Here is a 23,796-nt window from a genome sequence, read left to right as displayed (position 1 = left end):
GACCGGGCCTTACCCGGACCATCGCTGAGGACACCGCTGTGCAGGCGTTTACACACATATCTACTGGAGGACAGTGCAGCTGGACACATAGAGGTGCCAGTAAATGAGAGCCGCGGACTGTGGCAAAAGACAAGAGAGGGAGCCGCACTGTTTTCAGTGAACAGCGCTCCAGACCGCTACAGACCCCTCAGCAGCGTCAGTGCCCTCCCTGCAAGTAGGGGCACAAGGTAAGCCCGGTAACGGGAATCCTCCATAGACTCTAGCGCTCAGCAAGTGTAAAGAAGGGGTTGTACCCTAGACTGACCAGCGGGAGCCAATATTGTGGATCTTGATATGATCTATGCTTAGTAAACTACCATCCCAGCACTAATATTTGAGAGGGAGACGGGGTTACTGTTTAAGCGGGAAGCCTGTTGTGGAACATCACAAAGGGTAATATATACACTCCAATGTTCAAGGAACCGGGAGTTAGGCTGTAGAAGTATAGCCTGCTGAGCGCGTGTTTTACATAAAGTGGACGGGAAGTGCTGTAGGGGAAATCGCCATTTATTGAGGGACAGGGAGCAACGCTGTGGAATGTAAAGCAGACTCTGTGGATTGATACAGAGAATAAATCTTTAAGGTACATAGTACCCATAACAAAGTCTGACCTAGTGACTCCTATCAGTGCCACAGCTCCACCTGGTGGATAAATAAATATTTCTCCATGACAACAGAGAAGATACACGGAAGGTGTCCCTCTTGCCGCCTTACTTATTTAAAGCCGGGAATTGGTCCACTCAAATTAGGGGACTCATTCTAAATAACTCGCTTAAATATCATAATTCCCAAATGGAACAAAAGTCTGAAAATAAAAAACCACTACAAAGCCAAAGGAAAGCCTCTGCATCTTACTCCAGATCAAATACAGATATTCCCACCTTGTTGAGTCCAATTAAGTTCAGATCTCCCCAAAAAGCTGATGACTACAAAACTCATAAAATAACAACGCAATCAAACAGTGCTAAATCCACTTCTCAAAATACCACCCCAATTACTAGGAGCAAAAAATCACCCTCTGCGACAACTGCCTCCTCAGCATCGAGTCAGCTGATGGATACTTCTGTCTCGACCAAGAGAAGTGCTCCAGAAGAGGAGAGAAATTCGGACTCAGAAAATAAAAATAAAAAAGACCGACCAGAATCTGAACAAAAGACTCCAAAAATGAGCCACGAAGAAATATTCTTTCAAAAAATAACCTCACTGATTGACGGAAAACTAAACTCGGGCTTTGCTAAACATAATGCCTCTTTCGAGGAGGTCTGCAGAGGTTTTACCCAAAAACTGGAAATCTATGAATCCAAAATAATTGACCTTGAAAATAAGACAGAATCACTAACCAGCCAAAATATAGTTTTAAAAAAAGAAATTAACGATCTCAGAACCAAAATGGCAGATTTAGAGGACAGGAGTCGGAGAAATAATTTGAAAATCAGGGGTATTCCAGAAGAAGTAAGCCAATCAGAACTACCAGAATTTGTCAAAACTATTTTCAAAAAAACAATACCAAACCTCAATGCTCTAGATCTATGCATTGACAGAATCCATAGACTCCCTAAACCCCAAGGCATCAAAGCAGACAAACCAAGAGATACGATCCTTTGACTACATTTTTTTGGCACCAAAGAAAAGATACAGAATTACGTCAAAACCAAGGGTTCGCTCCCGGAACCTTATCACCAACTAAAAATTTTTACAGATCTCTCAAAACATACTCTGGACACTTGTAGATCTTTCAAGCCTTTAACAGACATTTTAAGAGGAAAAAATATCCAGTACAGATGGGGATTCCCCACTAAACTGATGTTCAACCATAGAGATAAATTCGTAATGATTAACACCTTGGAGGAAGGTATGGCATTATTCAAATCTCATTCCTGATCTGACTTTAAAGAACTAAAGAGACTTCGGAAAATTCAGGGCTATCGTCTCAATAACCATGGGGTAAAAATGGAGAGCTTTCTTCTTTTTCACGAACTTTTCCCCCAACAGGTCGAGACTTCCTCAGGGAAAAGACCCAGTCTTGAATTTCTTGCTTATACCAGTTATATTGTATTGTATTTGACAAATCCATTTGTTTCTGATTGTTAAACCTTTTTTGTTTTTTTTCTTGGTGTTCCTACAGCTCCTTTGACACTTCGAACTATGCAACTAAAGTGTATGTCCTACAATGTCAGAGGGCTTAACAGCCCATGGAAGAGGTACACATTGTGGAAAGAAATTAAGCATTCACATGCAGACGTCGTCTGCATTCAGGAATCGAAATTTAAAAAAGGTAATCATCCAAACTTCACCCACAGGGACTTTCTACACTCTTTCTCCTCCTCATCTCCCAAAAAAAAGGCAGGAGTAATCACGTTAATAAAAAACACAGTGCCATTTCATCTTATAGAGGAGGTGGTGGACCCCGCCGGCAGATACCATATTCTGATCTGTGAAATTAACTTGTCTCAATGTACAATTGTTAATGTGTACTGCCCTAACACAAAACAACTGAGTTTTCTCAATAAAGTGATGAGGAAAGTACAGTTAAAAAAGAAGGGCAATTTGTTCATTCTGGGAGACTTTAATATGGTGCCTGATGGAGATTTGGACTCCACTTCTTCAACTCGCCAATTATCGGGTAGTCTTAATAAATGGATTCAAAATAACGAACTATACGACACATTCAGGTGCCTAAACTCTTCATCCAGAGAGTATTCACACTTCTCATCAGCACATAAAACTTCTGCGAGAATAGACTTGCTTCTCACAGACGTATTCACTCTCACTAAAATAAAAAACTCATCCATACTAGACAGATCAATCTCGGACCACTCTCCCATCGTATCAGAAATGTGGATTGGCCCTTTTTTTAAAAATTACACATTATGGAGGTGCAATAATTTCCTACATTCCAGAATATAGAAACGAAATTGCCACGACATTAAAACAATATTTTAAAGAAAACGACACAGAGGAGGTGAACCCACTCACAGTGTGGTGCGCACATAAGGCGGTAAGAAGAGGGAAATTGATCCAAATTGCAGCAAGACACAATTCGAAAAAAAGAGAAAAAATTAAAACTATACAAAAACAAATAAATTCAAAGGAAAATGATCTCTCTAAAACTAACATAAAATCACAGCAAATTTACAGGGAAATCCTCAATTTGAGACAAGAATTAAATAGGGCTATCCTTGATGACTTTGATAAAATCGTTAAAGTATCGAAGTTTAAAGTATACTCTGAAACGAACAAGCCAACGAGATTCATGATGTCCAAACTGAAGAATGAGAGAGTCCGTAGTAGAATATACAAAATTAAAAACGCAGCCGGAGATACAAAACAACACCCGACTGATATTGTAGAGGAATTCGCATCTTACTATAGAAAACTATATAACTTAAACAAAGAGAATGCAATTCCTCAACCAGATCCCCAAAAAATAAATGAGTTCATTAAGAAACTACAACTTCCTAAAATCAGCCCACCAGACCTTTCACAACTTAACTCACCTATACCAATCTCAGAAATTATAGAAACGGTAAACTCACTAAAGTTACAAAAATCGCCTGGCCCAGACGGTCTAACAAACGAATACTTCAAAAATTTTGCAGATATTCTTATCCCTTATATGGCAAAAATTTTTAACCAAGTTTCGGGGGGTGGGACTTTCCCTGGGGAGATGTTGGAAGCAACTCTCATTGTGATTCCCAAGACACCAAATAATCTAGAAGAAGTGAAAAACTTTCGCCCAATTTCCCTGATAAATTCAGATATAAAAATCTTTTCCAAAATACTAGCCACAAGATTAAAAGGAATCCTACCAAAACTAATCAACGATGACCAATCAGGCTTCATTGAAGGCAGACAAACATCTGACAGCACTAGGAGGCTTATCATCATTATTAATAGAATTAACTCTACCCGAACCCCCTCAATACTCCTAACATTAGACGCCGAAAAGGCTTTTGACAGGGTCAAATGGTCTTACCTAAAAACTGTTCTTCTAAATTTTGGTTTCAACAACAAATGGATAGAAACGGTTTCCACTTTATACTCCCAGCCAAGTGCCAAAATCTACACAAATAACACCTTATCCAAATCATTCTATATAAATAATGGGACAAGACAGGGGTGCCCCCTCTCACCACTGCTGTTCGCCTTGGCGATAGAACCATTAGCTGAAGCAATTCGCATAAATGAAAAAATCATGGGGATCAACACCCCATCTAAACAATTCAAAATAAGTCTATTTGCAGACGATATGTTGCTATCACTCACAAATCCGATACAATCCATTGCAACATTGCTCGAGATAATAGAGGAATTTTCACAAATATCAAACTTTAAAATTAATAATAGTAAATCGAAAATCTTGCAATTCTACCTTTCAAACACCACAATAAACTCTATTAAAAATAAATCAGAGTTTGGTTGGGAAGAGGAACAAATATCACACCTAGGTATTGTGTTTTAAAAAACAGTACGCAACACAGTTAATGCAAATTGCATGACATTTCTGGCCACTATCACAAAAGACCTCCAACCCTGGAAAAGCATAGGCTTGTCGTGGATGGGCAGAGTGCTAGCAATAAAAACGGTGATTCTCCCGAAACTATTATACATTTTTAGGGCTCTCCCTCTTACCTTTCCAATAACATTCTTTAATAGCTGCAACAAAAAAAATCTTCTCCTTGGTTTGGGGAGAGAAAAGAGCTAGAGTAGACAGAACAATTCTCTATAAACATAAATACAATGGAGGAATGGGGATCCCAAACATCCTAGCTTATTATCATGCCATTCTAATCAAACAAAGCCAATACTGGATAAATGAGGATGTCAAACCATCTTGGATGGTACTAGAAAGAGACCATAGCACTTCATTCCCCCTTAAAAATCTTCTTCTCAACCATATATTCAATCTAAAAAAATACAGACTAAATCACCCTATTTTTCTGGCAATTACCCAAGCTTGGGATCATCTTGCCTCACTGAATAAAACTGGGAAGTCAAAACTGAAAGAAAATTTCCCAATATCCCTGATTGCTTCTGTCTACGGATTCTCTGTACCTGAAATATGGCCAAAAAATGGCATTCTAAAGTTGGGAGATATTCTCGCAACGGATAAATTACTCAGTTTTTCCGAGATTAGAAACAAATTCAATCTACCCTCCTCAGGCTTTATGCAATATTGCATAATCAAGGAGTACCTACAAAAATTTATTAGCATGGTCCCTCCGAAAACAGAAGTAATTCACTTCCTTTTAAACAATTCAAACCATAAAATTTTCTGGAGCACTAAATTCCTCTACAGCTCTTTCAATAAGGATAGCAATTTCACAAAAAACAAATATATGTTCAAGTGGGAGAAGGATCTCCAGTTCAGCGCCACAAAAGATCAATGGGAGAGGGCAATAAAAGATTCATATTATTCAAATATATCAATACCGCTTCACGAATCATTTTACAAATTATTAACAAGATGGTACCTTACTTCCTCTAGGATAGCACATTTCAAACCAGATTCATCCCCATTATGTTGGAGAGGGTGTGGGTTCAAGGGAGATTTGAAACACATATTCTGGACATGCCCAGCTCTCACAGAGTTATGGAATAAGATTTCCATATATATTGGTGGACTTCTTGATAAGAACTTTACTCTTTCCCCTCAAACAGCTCTCTTTTTCTTAGACATGGAGGACGTACACCACTCAACTAAAAAAGTCATAATACATCTTTTATTGATAACTAAAAATATGATAGCCACCTTCTGGAGAAGAACTGACATACCAAGGTTCTCTGACATTGTGGATAGACTAAAGACGCATAATACCTTGGACTTAAAATTCTCAATAGCAAATGGATGCTTGCATAAATACGACAAAAAATGGAGCTTATGGAACACTAAATACCAAGTCTTAGATTAGTTAAGGTTTCTTTATTGATGACTTTTTTCTTTTTTTGTGTTAAAGGTAGCTTTCTTGCTATTTTCAATGTACATAGTTTGAACATAGAAATTCATGGAAGACCAAGACAGTTCAATATTGAAGTAGATATTCAAGTCTTTACAGATCTGTCTTTGTTACTATTAAAAATTCTTTCTCTCCCTTCCCTATCCCAAACCCTTTCCTTCCCCTTTCCCCTACTTATCAATGCGAATTATTATACAAACAAAGAGCATGTTTTGTAAAATCTGTTAAAATGCCTAATAAAAATATTTTGAAAATAAAAATGTAGCAATAATTTTTCATTTTTTCAAGGAAATTTACAAAAATTTATTTTTTTGAGGGACCTATCCGAGTTTGAAGTGACTTTGCTATATATTGGAAAAACCCAAACATGATATCATTTTCAAATTGCACCCCCTGACATATTGAAAACTGCTGACAGGTAGTTTATTAACCCTTCAGTTGATTTTCAGGAATTAATGCAAAGTGGTATAGCCGAAATGAAAAAGTGTTTGTTTATCACCTAAATGTCACTAACTTCTGAACTGACCGCTATAGCCAGGAGACTCTAAAGGGCATGTCACACTAAGAGATATTGCTAGCAATATCGCTATAACATCACTGGTTTTGTGACGCAGCAGCGATATTGCTAGCGATATCGCTGCATGTGATACTTGCCTCCGACCGGCTCCCCCGCTGATTATCGCTGATCGCGTGAGAAGGTCCTGGGCCGTTTCTCGTCGGGCACTTCGTGCTGGGCTTCCTGCTATGGCGACGAGCGACGCTTGGACGCGGGCGGACGTCAGGATCACCTCGTCTGACAGGTAAGTAGCGACCCCGACCGCTGCTATGTCGCTGGTGAGATGAACTGCTATGGCAAACATCAGGACAACACAATTATGATCTCGGTGTGTCAATTAGATTAAAGTGCAAGGCCCCACAATCTATTAACCATTTATTTGATGTAGTCACTTTTGACAGCAGCAACTAAGGGGTTAAACAGATATGAATGGTGCCAACACTGATCATTTGTGATACAGCAAGTTGTCAGCTATAGTGAACAGCTGACAGCTGCTGGATTGTCACCTGTATGGGGATGATATTCCCTTATATCTCAGGTCAGTACAAATATGTATTGGCTGTCAAGAAGGGGTTAATGGAGTAATAGTGCAACCTACATACTGCACCTCACATTCCATGCACTGAATTAAATATATGACACCGGGAGTATTACAGTTTATAAAACTATTAATAGGATAAGAATTTCCAGTTTGTACCGATGTGAAAGACTTACTTTGAGCATGTATTTGACTGTTTAGAAATAGGTGTGTATAGTCCTCTTATATATATTCTTTTAATGTATTCCACTTTTTTTTGTGGTATTGCATGTAAAGTAAATAATTTTGAGGGTTTTTTTTTTTCCTCTTTCTCTCTCTTTTTAACCTGTCTTCAACCAGGAGGTTGGGTGTGGATAATTAGATACATCAATTAAACATGCTAATGAGGGCATTGCCTACCACCTCCTCACTCTTGTCTGGAGACTTTTAAAATGTCACATTTTGTCAGAATTTGTAATCCATGATTAAGACTCTTTTGAGTTGAAACGCGTTGGATTTTTTTTTTTTATCATCCACTGGGGTATCCACTACCTGTAACATGTTCTTTTAACGAAAAGAAATAAAGGAATATTTTTTATAACTACCTACCTGCCTGAGATCGCTGGAGATTACTGTGTGTTTGGACTTGTATCCGCAAGGCCAGGGCGGCTCCATGCGACGGTGTGGTTCCTGCTATCCGGAGGACGCTAAGGGGTGAGCTGAAACAATTTTTTCTTACTTTTACACTTACCGCTGTTTTTGCGGCCCGTATCGCCGCAATTTTTACGGTCCGCCATAATAAAGCTTGCGGATCGCCGATTTTCTTTTTTTTTTTTTAAGGCGTTCCACAAAACCAGAAGTCACAGTGCACCGCAAAAACAAACTTCCATTTGTTTTTGCGGCACCATTGAGTTGCAATGGGGGCCGTGTCTGTACACCGTATAAAAGATTGAGCATGGCCGTACATCACATAATAATAAGTACAGACACAGAGGGCACGTGGCGCACCGTGGAATTTTTGCAGGCCAATAGAAATCAATTGGGGCCACAAAATCTGCCCACAAAAACACGGTAAGTGTAAAAACAGCCTTAAGGGTATAAAAATTTGAAAATTTCAACATTTTCCAAAATTTGCCAAATTTCTGTTTGTTTGTTTTTTTTGCACAAATCATATTGAAGAAATTTTACCACTATCATGAAGTACAATATGTCATGAAAAAACAATCTCAGAATTGGCGACATCTACTGAAGCGTTCAGGGGCGTACCGTCAATAGTAGCAGACCACGCAGCTGCTATGGGGCCCGGAGAGGTGAGGGGGCCCTGATGGGTGAGGGGCCCGCGACGGCCGCTGCGGTTTGGCAGCTGTGCTGACACAGTACTATCTCCTTTAATTAAATGTATGCGACGGCCGCCGGCGCTGTATATCCTCTGGCTGGGCCCCTTGAAGCTCCCCTTTCCTTGTTTCCTGGTCAGCAGTTGGCTGAAGTCTCTGGCTGGATTTGCATAAGAACGCCACGCCTCCTGGCAGCCAGAGAGCAGTGTGCATTGCAGGAAGCAGAAAACATTCATCATGAGCCTCTCTCACTCAGGGACAGGGACACACACAAGATGGTGACTCGGTGAGCTCGGCTGGGGGTGGATTTTTTTTGTTAAATGTGTCCCCTCACTGTGCTGTGTGCGATATACAGCATCCTGTGTGTGATATACAGCATCCTGTGTGTGATATACAGCGTTCTGTGTGCGATATACAGCGATATACAGCGTCCTGTGTGCGATATACAGCATCCTGTGTGCGATACACAGCGTCCTGTGTGCGATATACAGCGTCCTGTGTGCGATATACAGCGTCCTGTGTGCGATATACAGCATCCTGTGTGCGATATACAGCATCCTGTGTGCGATATACAGCATCCTGTGTGCGATATACAGCATCCTGTGTGCGATATACAGCATCCTGTGTGCGATATACAGCGTCTGCTGGCAGCCTGGCACTTTACATTTACAATGGCTCTGGCTGCACTTTGCACCTTAGGGAGGGGGGCCCGGCAGCACGCACTGTGGAGGGTGGAGGGGGCCCTGCATGCACTGAAGGTGTGTGTGTATTATATATACACACACAGTTGTGGCCAAAAGTATTGACACCCCTGCAGTTTTGTCAGATAATACTCCAGTTTCTTCCTGAAAATGATTGCAATCACAAATTCTTTGGTATTATTGTCCTCATTTAATTTGTCTTAAAAAGCAAAAAGCAAAACATTGATCATTTCGCACAAAACTCCAAAAATGGGCCAGACAAAAGTATTGGCACCCTCAGCCTAATACTTGGTTGCACTACCTTTAGCCAAAATAACTGCGACCAACCGCTTCCGGTAACCATCAATGAGTTTCCTACAATGCTCTGCTGGAATTTTAGACCATTCTTCTTTGGCAAACTGCTCCAGGTTCCTGATGTTAGAAGGGTGCCTTCTCCAAACTGCTATTTTTAGATCTCTCCACAGGTGTTCTATGGGATTCAGGTCTGGACTCATTGCTGGCCACCTTAGAAGTCTCCAGTGCTTTCTCTCAAACCATTTTCTAGTGCTTTTTGAAGTGTGTTTTAGGTCATTGTCCTGCTGGAAGACCCATGACCTCTGAGGGAGACCCAGCTTTCTCACACTGGGCCCTACATTATGCTGCAAAATTTGTTGGTAGTCTTCAGACTGGTCAAGCAGTCCAGTGCCAGAGGCAGCAAAGCAACCCCAAAACATCAGGGAACCTCTGCCATGTTTGACTGTAGGGGCCGTGTTTTTTTCTGCATCAGCGCGCTGGTAACTAACCTACGAAGCGACGCACCTGCTCGGCGTCGCTGGTGCTGATCGCTGGTGAAGCTGCCTATTTGACAGCTCACCAGCGATCATGTAGCGACACACCAGCGATCCTGACAAGTTCATATTGTTGTCGGGATCGTTGGTGAGTCGCTATGTGTGATGGGACCCTAAGACTATGGGAATTTAAGTACTCCCTCCAGGAACATGTAGTAAAGAAAAAACCCTACAAATTGAAAGAAAACATTCTACAGAGCCAGCACAGTTAGGGCTCGTTCAGACATCTGTTATCACTGGTTTGATCTCCAATGCACTTACTGGCCATGCTTCTCCTGACCCAGAGCATGACAGCCTCATTGAAATATATGAAGCTGTCACCCTCAAAGTCAGAAGACTGTCAGCCAGTTAGTGCATTGCGATCAGAGATGGGACTGATGATCAATGACGTCTGAAAGAGCCCTTACATGGATAATACACAAATAAATTCTATGTATACAGCATATATTATTTACTAGTTTCTTGAGTCTAAGAAAAATCTGACTTTATTATCACTGACAGTAAAGCCCGTCACAAACAGCGATTTCGCTGGCGGGAGACCGGCGATCAGCGAGCTGGTGCTGGTAACTAAGGCTAGTTTCACACTAGCGCTTTTGAGCGCAGCGACGGCCTGCGCACGGCCGCCGCTAAGCCCAGCCCCTGCCGCGCCTCCGCCGGGAGCTCCGCCTACCGGCGCATGACGCTGCTTGCGTCCTGTGTCCCCTATCTTTATCACTGGGAGCGCAGGCCATGCGCAGTATGCGTTTGGCGACGCATGCGTCCTTTTGACGGTGCGCCGACCTGCGCCAAACGCAACCTGCGCTAGTGTGAAACTAGCCTAAGGTACACATCGGGTTTCTAAGTTACCATCGCACTGGTGCAGGGAGCTGGTAATCAAGGTACACATCGGGTTTCTAAGTGCCGTGCTCTGCTTAGAAACCCGATGTGTACCTTGGTTACCAGCTCCCTGGACCAGCGCACTGGTAACCAAGGTACACAGTGGGTAACTATGCGACGTGTGTCACTTGTTACCCGCGTGTTGCTGGTGCTGATCGCTGGTGAAGCTGCCTGTTTGGCAGCTCACCAGCGATCATGTAGCGACACACCAGCGATCCTGACAAGGTCATATTGTTGTCGGGATCTCTGGTGTGTCGCTATGTGTGACGTGGCCGTTAGTCAAGAAACATGTATCAGCTCTGAGGACCTCTGCTCATCAGCAACAGTCCATCAGAGAGCAGGATGGAGTGTCAGACTCATAAAGGACATGAAATCTGAGAAATCACAACAGAAAGATGAAAACAAGGCCTTTGGACACTTTAACTTTAAATTTAGCATTTGAAGTAACATTTTTATAGAAAGCTAGTCACTTTAATGTGGCACCTATGGACTGTTATGGGGCTAGCCCATACGGTACTTTTTTTGCGCTTCCAATTTTATTTCATATAAATCTATAGGTAGTATGATAAATGTCTGATTGATGTGAGTGGTACTGCCGGGACTCCACCAATCACAAGAATGGGTGTCCTGTGTCGTCAGATTAGATGTAGTGGTAATCATATTAGCAGCTGCCGTATTCATGCTTATGGGAATGACAGATGGCTGAGCACTGTTCAGTGCCTTGTTCCCTCTTTAAGTGCCATAGACACAGAATGGTGCGATAGTGATAATGCACAACCAGGCACCTTGATTCACTTCAAACAACAGTGAATAGTAATGGAGGATCAAGACTCCAGTTCTAGAGATTGGTGGGGCTCCCAGGGATGGGTATTCCAGAAATCATACTATGAATAGATGTTAAATGTCTTTTATCGGAAAACCTCTTTAATGTACAATTTTATCATCTCTGCTACATTTAAACATACAGTGGCAACGAATGTCCCATAAGTAAAGGGTGATAGGGAGACAAGGAACAACCCAGCTCCAACACCCAAGGCATAAACTCAAAGCATAATATTATTAAAAGGAGAAACACAAGAGCACGCAATAAATCCCATGTAGAAAAATGCAAATTTTTATTAATATTAAATTAGTAACAATAATACAAAAATGGATAGCAACAGATGAAAATACCAGCCCAACTCACCGGGGAGGGGAAGAGGAAGGGGTCCAACAGTGGCCCCACTGTTGTACCCCTTCTTCTTCCCCTCTCCGGTGAGTTGTTCTTTGGTCTTTTTATATGGTCTGTTGATCTTAACCAGCACCGGTTTTATCTTTCTGACTCTTACTGTGTGTGGGCATTGGCATGGATGTATTTGGCCATTGCTACTTAGATTGTTTACTCTAGACTTGCTGGGCTGGTATTTTGATCTAAGACATGACTTTAGATTCACGGCACTTATCCACCGGGCTTTCCATCTGGGGGGTGTGAGGTTGGGCCTTGGGACATATTGTCCATACTGTTTATGAGCACACCTGTTGCTATCCATTTTTGTATTATTGTTACTAATTTAATATTAATAAAAATTTGCATTTTTCTATATGGGATTTATTGCGTGCTCTTGTGTTTCTCCTTTTAATGATTTAAACATACAGTACCTTACAGCCTGTGGTAAGAAGTGCCAGCACATGTATACGGTCTGAGAGTAATAAGTCATCATATGAGAGAGGCTCCGAGGACTGGACTTGACTAAATATACAGTGGAAACATCAGTATTGGAATAATAACCTTAAAAGAAAGAAATGTACAATATGATATTTATAATATTCATATTACTGCATATAAATATCAATTATGTACATTAAGACTGCAGTTATAAGCATATTATATGAAATGCAGACAGACTGACAGAATACAGCATAAAAAGGTGTGATGTGTAACTTAAGGCGACCATCCATCGTCACATTAAATGTACCATTTTGATATACAGTGATACAGACAAGGTGTGCACTCTGTGGATATGAGGTAGGTGCGAGCTGAACCTGGAACTTAGTCCAGAAGGTCATCCAGTAAACAGAAAACAGCTGTACTCTAGGAAATTTTGATTTTCAATGCAAAAAAAAATAAATTTTTTATTGAAGACACCACAGGGGAATAGTGCGTTGAGGTAACGTTTCGATCCTATATCGGGTCTTTTTCAAACCTCACTTAAAGCACAAGAGGAAAAAGAAGCAATCACGGCAGTATGAATATGCAGGAGGGGCTAAAGTGCCATATGTGGAAGTCCGGTCAGACAGGGACCAGGCAGAGGTCCTGAGATGAGCTGGAAGCGTGGGGCACCAAGCGCCGTCTGTGGTGGACTTTAAAGTAAAAAAAAAGGTTTTAAAAAATATAAAAAAATAAAAGTTTAAATCACCCTCCATTGGTCCAATTCAAAACAAAACAATTAAAAAAAAAAACACATGTTGTATCATCGAGTTCATAATTGCCCAATCTATCAATATATAAAAATAATTAAACCGATCGGTAAACGGAGTAATGAGAAAAAAAAAGACAAAACACCAGAAATATGTTTTTATAACGGGGGATCAAAACATTGTATCTACACCAAAATGGTATCGATAAAAACGCTCGGAGCACAAAAAATAAGCCCTGACCTAGATCAGGAAAAGTGAAGACACTATCGGACTCGGAAAATGGCGCAATTTTTTTTTGTTAACCAGCTTTGCATTTCTTTTTATCACTTAAATAAAAAAGAACCTAGACATGTTAAGTAACTGCAAACTCGTAATGACCTGGAGAATTATAATGACAGGTCAGTTTTAGCATTGCACTTTTTTCCTGTTTTCCAGTACACTATTTTGTAAAAGCAATGGTGTCGTTCCAAAGTACAATCCATCTTGCAAAAAAAACAAGCTTTTCCATGGCCATAATGATGGAAAAGTTAAAAATGTATGGTTCTGAGATGAAAGGGAGCGAAAGGAAAGAAAAAGAAAAACGAAAATGGGCTGCGGCGTGAAGGAGGTAATCTCCAGGTCACAGCAATGGAGCTTCTTACTGTACAAAAAGTGGGAGGTGAATCTTCATACTGGACAATGCTCCATCTCCTATTACCATTTTAGGACAGGTTTCTGTCAATGCAACAGGATGGTATGGGGGCCGTGTGGGGGATTGTGTTGGGACGTCATGTTCAACCATGAGGACAACTTTACATGGGATGATATATTTGACTTGTACCTGGTATTGTAGGCTCTAATGAGAAACTTTAATTCCTAAAATTAAGTTACCTTCATTATTTTTCAAGTCAACCTTTAAAAGCTTCAGTCCAACACAGGTGTCAAGCAAGCGCTCCATCCCACCCACACTGGTGCTCAAGCGAGAAGCAACGGTTGCTGCAGACACTGGTTCCTGTGCTTCATGTAGAAAATCAAATACTCCCAGCTCACATGCTGTGAACACGGTCTACAAAAGGAAAAAAACAGAAAATTACATTCAAATCTCTGCTGCATGTCAATAGTATTAGACGTCTTTAGGAAAAAAAAAAAAATGCATGTAAGCGGAGTGTAACCAACATATGGATAAGTTTGCCCTAGTGGGATCCTGAAGCCAAGTGCCCCTGTGTAGTTTGAGGAGGGATAGGGTACTGTGCAGCCATGAATCGAGTGCAAACGGATTACTATTGTTTTTTCTGTGAGTCTAATTAAAGGACAAAAAAAATCATGTACTTTACCCGTACTTGCAAATGGATCTGCAGCAGGCAGAGGTGATGAAATGGTTTGTATGAGCGGCACCTCGATATACTGCAATATTACAGCACATTGTTTCTGGTCTTGCTGTGTTACACACAAATGCTATTTGACAGCCTAGCCACAAGCAGGCAGCAATAATATAATAACTTTTATTCCATCAGTTTCTGGGCTAAAAATGATAAAATCAGCTGTTACTCTTCCTCCCAAGGATCAGGGCTGCATCTCCATTGCCACTCTGGTGATTGTTTACAGGCTGCAACAGTGACCGCTGCAGCTAATCACTGGGCTCAGCAGTTCTGCTGATTCAGCCTCTTAACAATTCCCCAAAGCAATGATTTTATTTTTAACACGGCCATAATAATGGAGCAAAAAAGTTAACATTTGGCTCCAGTTCCAGGTGTCCTTACATGACTGCATTTATGCGATTTCAATTGTTGCTGTCATGTGCTGACTAGCGTTTTAGCCATTTCTTAATGGGTTATTGAAACTGGGTTGAGACTAGTGATGAGCGAATATGCACGGATAATGGAAGCCCCTATCTATATATATATATATATATATATATATATATATATATATATAATCGTCTTTATCGTGTCTGTCTGTAACCAAAATCCCGCGGCGCTGATTGGTTGCAGCCGCCAGGGATAAAAAAAAGGTTATACTCACCTTCTGACGGCGTCCGATCTCCACTCCACGCGCCCAGCCTCGTGGTCCCAGTAATGCATTGCGCGAAACACCGCTGATGACGTCGTTGCTCTTGCGAGAGTGACGTCATCTCTGGTCTAAGGCGCCTTAGACAGGAGATGACGTCACTCTCGCGAGAGCACAACGTCATCAGCGGTGTTTCGTGCAATGCATTACTGGGACCGCGAGGCCGGGCGTGTGGAGTGGATGGAGATTGTGGGCCGTCGGAAGGTGAGTATATAACTATTTTTTATTTTAACAGAGACCATGCATACCAGGAAAGAAGGGTGAGGGTGACCATACATACCAGCAAAGGGGGTTGTTGGGACCATACATACCAGCAAAGGCGGGTGAGGGGACCATGCTTACCAGCAAAGGGGGGGACCATGCATACCAGCAAAGGGGGGTGAGGGGGACCATGCATGCCAGAAAAGGGGGTGAGGGTGACCATGCATACCAGCAAAGGGGGGAGGGTGAGGGGACCATGCATACCAGCAAAGGGGGGGAACCATACATACCAGCAAAGGGGGGACCATGCATACCAGCAAAGGGGGGGACCATGCATACCAGGATAGGGGGGTGAGGGGGACCATGCATACCAGGAAAGGGGGGTGAGGGGACCATGCATACCAGGATTGGGGGGTGAGAGGACCATGCATATCAGGATTGGGGGGTGAGGGGTACCATGGATATCAGGATTGGGGGTGAGGGGACCATGCATATCAGGATAGGGGGGAGGGGTAGCATGCATATCAGGCTGGGGGGGTGCATTATTGCATTATTAAAACTTCATAAATAACCCCCTAAGGCCCCCTCCTCTCTGAGCCTCGCTCAAATTCCGCAATGAGGAGAGGAGCATGGATGTTCTCCACTGGCTCCCAGGTCCGAGCCTCTGGACCATGACCCTTCCAATCCACCCAAAAAATTTTTTGCCCCGCAACATCTTACATCCCACGATGGCATTGACCTCAAACTCGTCTAACAACAGGTCTGATGTCCCGGCAGATGGCTCAGAAAACCGGGACATGTGAACCGGCCTAAGGAGAGACACATGAAACGTGTCCGAGATGGCTAAGTGTGGCGGAAGAGCCAGATGGTAGACCACAGGGTTGATCTGCTCGAGGACCTTGAAAGGACCAATATAGCGCAGTGCGAACTTAGCGGATTCCACCCGCAGCCTGATGTTTTGAGCGGAGAGCCACACAGTCGCCAGGGGCGATGATAAGAGACGGGCGCCGGCGAGTGTCAGCGGAGGACCTCATTCTTTCCTTGGAGGCCCGGATAGCATCCTGCGTGCGATCCCAAATGTCACATGCCTCCACCGCCCAGTCTGCCACCCTAGAGTCGTGGACGACACCGGCATGGGCACGGGGACGCGCGGATGCTGGCTGTAATTTAAGAGAAAAGGTGTCATGTCCACCATGTCTGTTTTGCCTCATGAACCCCTGGAGTGGTGTGCACGCGCACCTTGTGTCTGCTATACTGCTTGTTCCCTAGAGCAGTGTGCACACTCACCTCATGTCTGCTGAGCTGCAAGATGCCTGCATTTCTGCTTTGCCTTCTGTGATCTTCTCATCATGTCTAGAATCCCTGATCATGTGACGTTTCCTAGGATCCTGCACTGTCTGGTTCTGCAATCATCTCGTCATGTCTGAAACCTTGATCATGTGACGTTTCCTAAGGTCCTGCACTGTCTGGTTCTGCAATCATCTCGTCATGTCTGAAACTGATCATGTGACCTTTCCTAGGATCCTGCACTGTCTGGTTCTGCAATCATCTCATCATGTCTAGAATCCCTGATTATGTGTCCTTCCTAGGATCCTGCACTGTCTGGTTCGGTGATCATCTCATCATGTCTGAAACCCTGATCATGTGACTGCGCTCTGTGATCCTGGAGCATCTGAACTAGGAAGTTCTCCCCTGGTCCTGACCCAGAAGAGGAGGCGCTGTGCCCTATATCAGACCACCCCTTCCTTTGCTCAGGGCCTGATTATTGTGTTGCTTCCCTGCATGGCTCTTGGTCTGTGGGGTTGCTCCCTCTACTCTGTGCCCTTGCACTCAGCCCTGACGTGCGTCTCTGCACACGCTCAGTGCTCGTACTCTGCCTCTTGTCTCGTGCCATGTTTGTCTTTGCCTTGCTTTGCCTTGTAGTACTTCTGCTGTCCTCTGTCTTAGTCTGTTTTGTTATGTCTTGCCTTAGCTATTCTTTGACTTGTAGTCCTTCCTCTGTTCTCTGCCTTGCCTGTTTCACCATGTCCGGTCTTTGCTATTCTGAGCCTTGTAGTATTTCTCATGTTCTCGTTTCTGCCTGGTTTTCCGAACTCTGTCCTATGGTGCTCTCTTGCACATTTCCAAGTCTAGTCCCAAGGTCTTCCCTTGGCCTGGCTCTGGGCTTCTGCCTACGCTCCGCTGCTAGACTCTGTACTCGCTCTGTCCTGGCTCTGTTTCTGCCTATGTTCTGCTCCTTGTTCCTTGCCTTGTTTCCTTGCCTTGTCCTTGCCTTGAACCCCGGCGTGGGTTCCCCTTGGCCATCTCCTGTGCCGTGGTAAGTGCCTCGTGTTTGTGTACAGCCGTGTGCACTGGCCAGTGTGGCGTGCCTCCTGCGTGGCTCCTAGCACGCAGCCCTGCCTTGAACCCTGGCGTGGCTCCTAGCACGCACTCTGCCTTGAACCCTGGCGTGGCTCCTAGCACGCAGCCCTGCCTTGAACCCTGGCATGGCTCCTAGCACACAGCCCTGCCTTGAACCCTGGCGTGGCTCCTGGCACGCAGCCCTGCCTTGAACCCTGGCGTGGCTCCTGGCACGCAGCCCTGCCTTGAACCCTGGCGTGGCTCCTAGCGCGCAGCCCTGCCTTGAACCCTGGCGTGGCTCCTAGCACGCACCCTGCATTGAACCCTGGCGTGGCTCCTAGCACACACCCTGCCCTGAACCTGGCGTGGCTCCTAGCACGAAGGTTCCTTTGCCCACCTCCTGTGCCTTAGTCGTGCCTCGTGCTGGCGTTACAGCCGTGTGCATTGGCCAGCGAAGTGTGCGTCCCATGTGGCTCCTAGCACGCGTCCTGCCCTGAACCCTGGCGTGGCTCTTAGCACGCACCCTGCCTTGAACCCTGACGTGTCTCTTTGCACGCGCAGGACTCTGTCTCGTACCTTGTACCTTGTGCTTTTGCATGTCTCACACGCACTCTGTCTTGTACCTTGTGCTTTGGCGTGTCTCTACACACGCACCCTGTCTCGTTTTGTGAACCCTGGTGTGTCCCCTACACACGCACCTTGCTTTGCACCTCGCTTTGAACCCTGGCATGTCCCCTACACACGCACCTTGCCTTGCACCTAGCCTTGAACCCTGGCGTGTCCCCTACACACGCACCTAGCCTTGAACCCTGGCGTGTCCCCTACACACGCACCTTGTCTTGCACCTAGCCTTGGACCTTGGCGTGTCCCTAACATGCACCATGCCTGGATATCTGTCATGCCTCCTTGCCTGAACCCTGGTTTGCCTGCCAGATGCCCGGAACCTGCTGATCGCTGCCAGAGATCGTAAGCTGGATGACTGCGGCCTGATGTCCCGAGCTGATGTCCGCAGCCTGATGCCTAGATCATGTCGATCGTCGCCAGCGGTCCGGAGTCCGATGCCATTGTGCCTTTACCTGTACCTAGGTGTGCCACCTGGCACGTACCATGCTATGGACCTTGGCGTGCCCATGCACGCACATTGCACGCTTTGCTTGTTTTCACGTTTGCACTGAATGTGATCCTGAAGATCTTAATGAAGATACCTTGCACTTACCTCTTGTCTTGTCTTGTTTCCTGCTTGTCTCTGGTCGTCAGACACTCCCATAGTATCCCCCTGAGCCGGCCGTCTGGTCCCAGCAGTCGTGGTGGCTCACCCCCTTGGTCTTGCCCCTGACACTCCCTGTATAGGGGGTGGATTCTCACAAGGTCAGCTCGCCCTCGGTGGGTCCCACGACCCAGAGGGTCCACTCAAAAAATGGGCTCAGCAGGAGCTGAGTCCGTCACAAAAGGGGTCTGACCGGTGGAGTCGGCCACAGCGTTGTTTAAGGTGAACTCCGCCCATGGCAGCAGGGATACCAAATCATCCTGCCTGGCTGAGACAAAATGTCGCAGATATGTCACCAGGGTCTGGTTGGCTCTCTCAACCAACCCGTTCGTCTCGGGATGATAGGCCGAGGAGAGATTTAGCTCAATGCTGAGCAGAAAACAGAGCTCTCTCCAGAACCGAGACGCAAACTGAGGACCCCGGTCGCTGACAATCTTATCCGGCATGCCGTGCAGGCGGAAAACATGCTTAACAAACAACGCTGCAAGGCCCCGTGCCGAAGGTAGCCAAGAGAGTGGTACCAGATGCACCATCTTGGATAAATGATCGGTGACCACCCAAATGACAGTGCTGCCGCTGGACTTGGGCAAACCCACCACAAAGTCCATACCGACCATCTTCCAGGGCCTGTCCGCAACCGGCAGAGGATAAAGTAACCCAGCGGGCCGTTGCCGAGAGGGCCGATTCTGGGCGCAAGAGACGCACGCCTGAATATAGTCCCTGATGTCATGGGCCATATGCGGCCACCAGTACGTCCTCGCTAGGAGTTCAGAGGTCTGTTTGATCCCGAAATGGCCACCCACCCTGGACGAATGAGCCCAAGAGAGGACATCCAGTCGCAGATGGGCAGGAACCAAAGTCTTGCCCGGAGGTACAGACTTGAGGGCAACCGGAGCCACGGTCCTCAGATGGGACTATCAGCCGAGGCTCCTCCTCCGATGACACCATGGAGCGAGAAAGCGCATCAGCCCGGACGTTCTTCTCCCCGGAGAGAAAATGCAGTGTGAAATGGAATTGGGAGAAGAACCAGGACCATCTGGCCTGGCGAGAATTCAGCCGCTGGGCTGTCTGTAAATAGACCATATTTTTGTGGTTGGAGAACACCTGGAATGGGTGACGAGCCCCCTCCAGGAGGTGTCTCCACTCTGAGGCCAGCTTCATTGCTAGCAACTCCCTGTCCCTGATGAAAGAATTCCTCTCCGCCGGTGTGAAGGTTTTAGAGAAGAAGCATGGGTGCTTCCGACCTTGCGAGTCCTTTTGAAAAAGGACCGCTCCAGCGCCGACAGAGGAGGCATCCACCTCCAGGATGAAGGGCTTATCTACATCAGGGTGATGTAGAATGGGAGTGCTAGCGAAGTGGGACTTAATGGAGGCGAAGGCCTTGGAGACAGTCTCCGACCACAGTTTGGGATTTGCACTCTTCTTGGTGAGGGCTACTAAGGGCGCTACCAAAGTTGAGAAATGGGGAATGAATTGGCGATAGTAATTTATGAACCCCATAAAGTGCTGTACCGCTTTGAGAGAATGGGGTTCCTGCCAATCCATCACTGCCTGTAGCTTGGCAGGATCCATGGCCAAACCCTGGGCTGAGATGATGTAGCCCAGGAAAGGCAAAGACTCCTGCTCAAGCACACATTTCTCCAATTTGGCATAAAGAGAGTTGGCCCGCAGGAGACTGAAATCTTTGCGAACATCTCTCCGGTGGGAGTCAACGTCTGGAGAATAAATGAGAATATCGTCCAGATAGACTACTACCGAGGTGGTAAGCATATCCCGGAAGATACCGTTCACAAACTCTTGAAAGACGGCTGGAGCGTTACATAGCCCGAAGGGCATCACCAGGTATTCATAGTGCCTGTCTCTGGTGTTAAAAGCTGTCTTCCATTCGTCTCCCTCACGGATGCGAATCAGGTTAAAGGCTGCCCCAGATCGAGCTTAGTAAACACTCTCGCTCCCCGTAGCCTATCAAACAGTTCCGATATCAGGGGCAGAGGATACTTGTTCTTAACAGTTATGGCGTTAAGACCCCTGTAATCGATGGACGTAATTCTCCATTCTTCTTTTGGACAAAGAAGAATCCCGCTCCTGCCGAGACACCGACTTCCTAATGAACCCTCTTGCCAGATTCTCCCTGATATACTGAGACATGGCCTCTGTCTCTGGGAGAGATAGGGGATATACTCGACCCTGGGGAGACTCAGCACCGGGCAAGAGGTCAATAGGACAGTCGTAAGGGCGGTGCGACGGAAGGGTCTCTGCCGCCTTCTTGGAGAACACGTCTCATACTGCTGATATGGCTTGGGAAGTAAGGAAAGATCTGCAGGAACCTCAGAAGTGGCAACCTGTACGCAGTCCCTCAGACACCTACCCTGGCAGGACTTGCTCCAACCGGCTCCACTGAGACCACTCTATGTGGGGAGAATGAGATCGTAGCCAAGGAACCCCTAGGAGGACCTGGTCGATCCCTTCGGGCATAGCAAGGAGAGACAACATCTCCTGCTGAGAAGGGTACAAAGAGAGTCTCAGTGGAGCCGTCTGGTGGGTGATTTGGGACGGGAGTGTCGCCACATTCACCACTCTGATGGTGACTAGTTAAGGTAGTAAGACCATGGGAATTGCGTGTTGTTGAGCGAAAGCAGATGACATGAAATTGTCCTCCGCTCCAGAGTCCACGCAAACCTCCATCAGAGTGGAAGAATTAAACTCTAACCTTTTATAGCCGCGAGCGTCCGGGACCTTCCTGGCTTCTCGGATGGGCCAATCCGAGCAGGAGTAGGACCTGAGCACGTGACCTTCGATCTCCAATGGGAGATCACTCCACGGGCATGCTCAGTGGCCCTACATGGGGACTTAGTCCCTGGAGAATCTCGCTGCTGAGCAGCATGTATTGCCATAGCTGTGTCAGAGGTGGCAGCAGCAAGCAAACCCATGGAGCTGGTCTGGGCAGAGAGCCTGGACCGACAAGTTTGCTGAGCACCCTCCTCTGTGGCTGGAGAGGAATGGGAGACCGCTGGAAGTAAGGCTCGGGATTCCCGCTGTGCAGCGACAGGAAACCGACGCCTAACACACACACATACATACACTCACATATACATACAGACACACACACACAGTGACAGCACCTGTCCGCAGCATCTCGGCCTTCGGCTTCCTCGCTCTCGCACAGTGGCCGCTGAATGATGATGTCATTCAATGGCGCTGCTTTCAGACAGGAAGCACTGGCGCCGGGCAGGAGGGATCCTTCAGCTCCACTCCTGCTTCCTGCCCACCGCACATGAGGGCAATCTGGTCAGGGCCCCCCCCGGAGCCTCGAGCAACCGGCCAGATTGTCCTCATCATCAGCTGCCCTGCAGGGGCCCTCTGGGCCCCGGTGCACTGCACCGGTCGAACCGGCGGTATGTCCGCCCATGACACAACGTCTGGCACTCCTCCAAGCTCACATAGCTGTCGCTGCCGTGCAAGCGCAACAGCGGCCCAGGGACAGCACACTGATCAACTGTTCCAGCGACGCTGAGAAGTCTGCAAGCAAGCATCTCAGTTGCACCAGTCTCCTGGTTACACAGGAAACTGGGGTCTGAGGATGAATGTGACCTGCAATCTCAAGCATCAGAGGGGCAGGTTCGCCCCTTAAGTGCCGTTTACGTTTAGCGATCCGACCAGCGATCCGACCCGGTCAGGATAGCTGGTGGATTGCTAGTGAGCTGCCAAACAGGCAGACCTCACAGCGATGCAGCATCGACGCAGCGCACGATACTCACCTTTCACACACAGCGATCCTGACGTCCTCTCGCCTGCCTCCACGCGTTGCTCATCGGAGCCAGCAGGAAGCGCCTGACGAGAAATGGAGCCGGACATTCTCGTGTGAGCAGCGGGGGAGCCAGTCAGAGGCAAGTATCACAAATAGCAATATCGCTATAACGTCACAAAATCGGTGACGTGCTAGCGATATCGCTATGTGTAAAACCCCCTTTAGTGGGGACTTGAACGCCGGTAACGCTGAAGCTGCTGAACAGGGCTTGGACAGTTCTAGGATGAGTGAGATTGTCACTATGCCCCTGTCTGTTTCTCAACCCATAGATTTTAAATACTTAATAAAAAATGCCATATATGAGATTTTAGGTAGTGGAGACTATAGTAGTATGCATAATTGTAGGAAAAATGACTGTCTCCCTAACTTCAGGGTGCCAGAGTCACATTTAAAAGTGGCATTAGTATGCACCACTTGTTTATCATTTGAGTACCTCTACCAAAGAAAGCATTTGGAGAGGTGAATATTACACTTTTGCCTGGAGTTAAAGAGCATCCTCATAGATTTAATAAAAGAGATGATAAAATTGACAGGGAGGAAAATGAACAAGGCACTCCCAGGTCTTTTAACAACTGGATTCAGTCTTTCTCAATCTATGTGGCTTAGGCCTGTTTCACACTTCAGTTTTTTTGTGTCAGCTAAAATCCGCCAAAATGGAGGAAAGCGGATCCGTTGGTAACTGATGTGAATGGATGGCACCGGACCGATTTTTTGACGGATCCGTTGAATGAAGAATTTTAAAGGAACCGCAGCCCGGGGGGGGGGGGGGGGGGGGAGAGAGAGAGAATTTTTTTCCATCCGCCAGAAAGGATTTCAGGGTTAAATTTCCGGCTGACTTCCTTCCTCCGGACATGCGCACTGTAAAATGTGGATCCTGCAGTAAAAAAAACGTTGCATGGTCCATCCAGGCATGTCGGCGGATGCAAAAAA

At 45.8% G+C, this 23,796-nt stretch overlaps 1 protein-coding gene across 2 annotated transcripts in view; it reads right to left on the bottom strand.

The window, feature by feature from the left end:
* Window positions 1-23,796, bottom strand: part of LOC141080600 (acetylserotonin O-methyltransferase-like) — a 109,091-nt gene that overhangs the window by 72,541 nt on the left and 12,754 nt on the right. For both annotated transcript variants that reach the window (XM_073565936.1, XM_073565935.1), the window contains exons 2-3: window positions 14,075-14,249; window positions 12,446-12,575 (exon numbers count right to left, since the gene is read on the bottom strand). In XM_073565936.1, the coding sequence (XP_073422037.1) occupies window positions 12,446-12,575; window positions 14,075-14,249 (305 nt within the window). The remainder of the gene's footprint in view (window positions 1-12,445; window positions 12,576-14,074; window positions 14,250-23,796) is intronic.

Source organism: Dendrobates tinctorius, unplaced genomic scaffold, assembly GCF_039654945.1.
Source record: "Dendrobates tinctorius isolate UK_male_01 unplaced genomic scaffold, ASM3965494v1 ptg000016l, whole genome shotgun sequence".
NCBI lineage: Eukaryota > Metazoa > Chordata > Amphibia > Anura > Dendrobatidae > Dendrobates > Dendrobates tinctorius.
The sequence above is the reverse complement of the archived record's forward strand: the minus strand, read 5'-3'. Positions and strand labels throughout refer to the sequence as shown.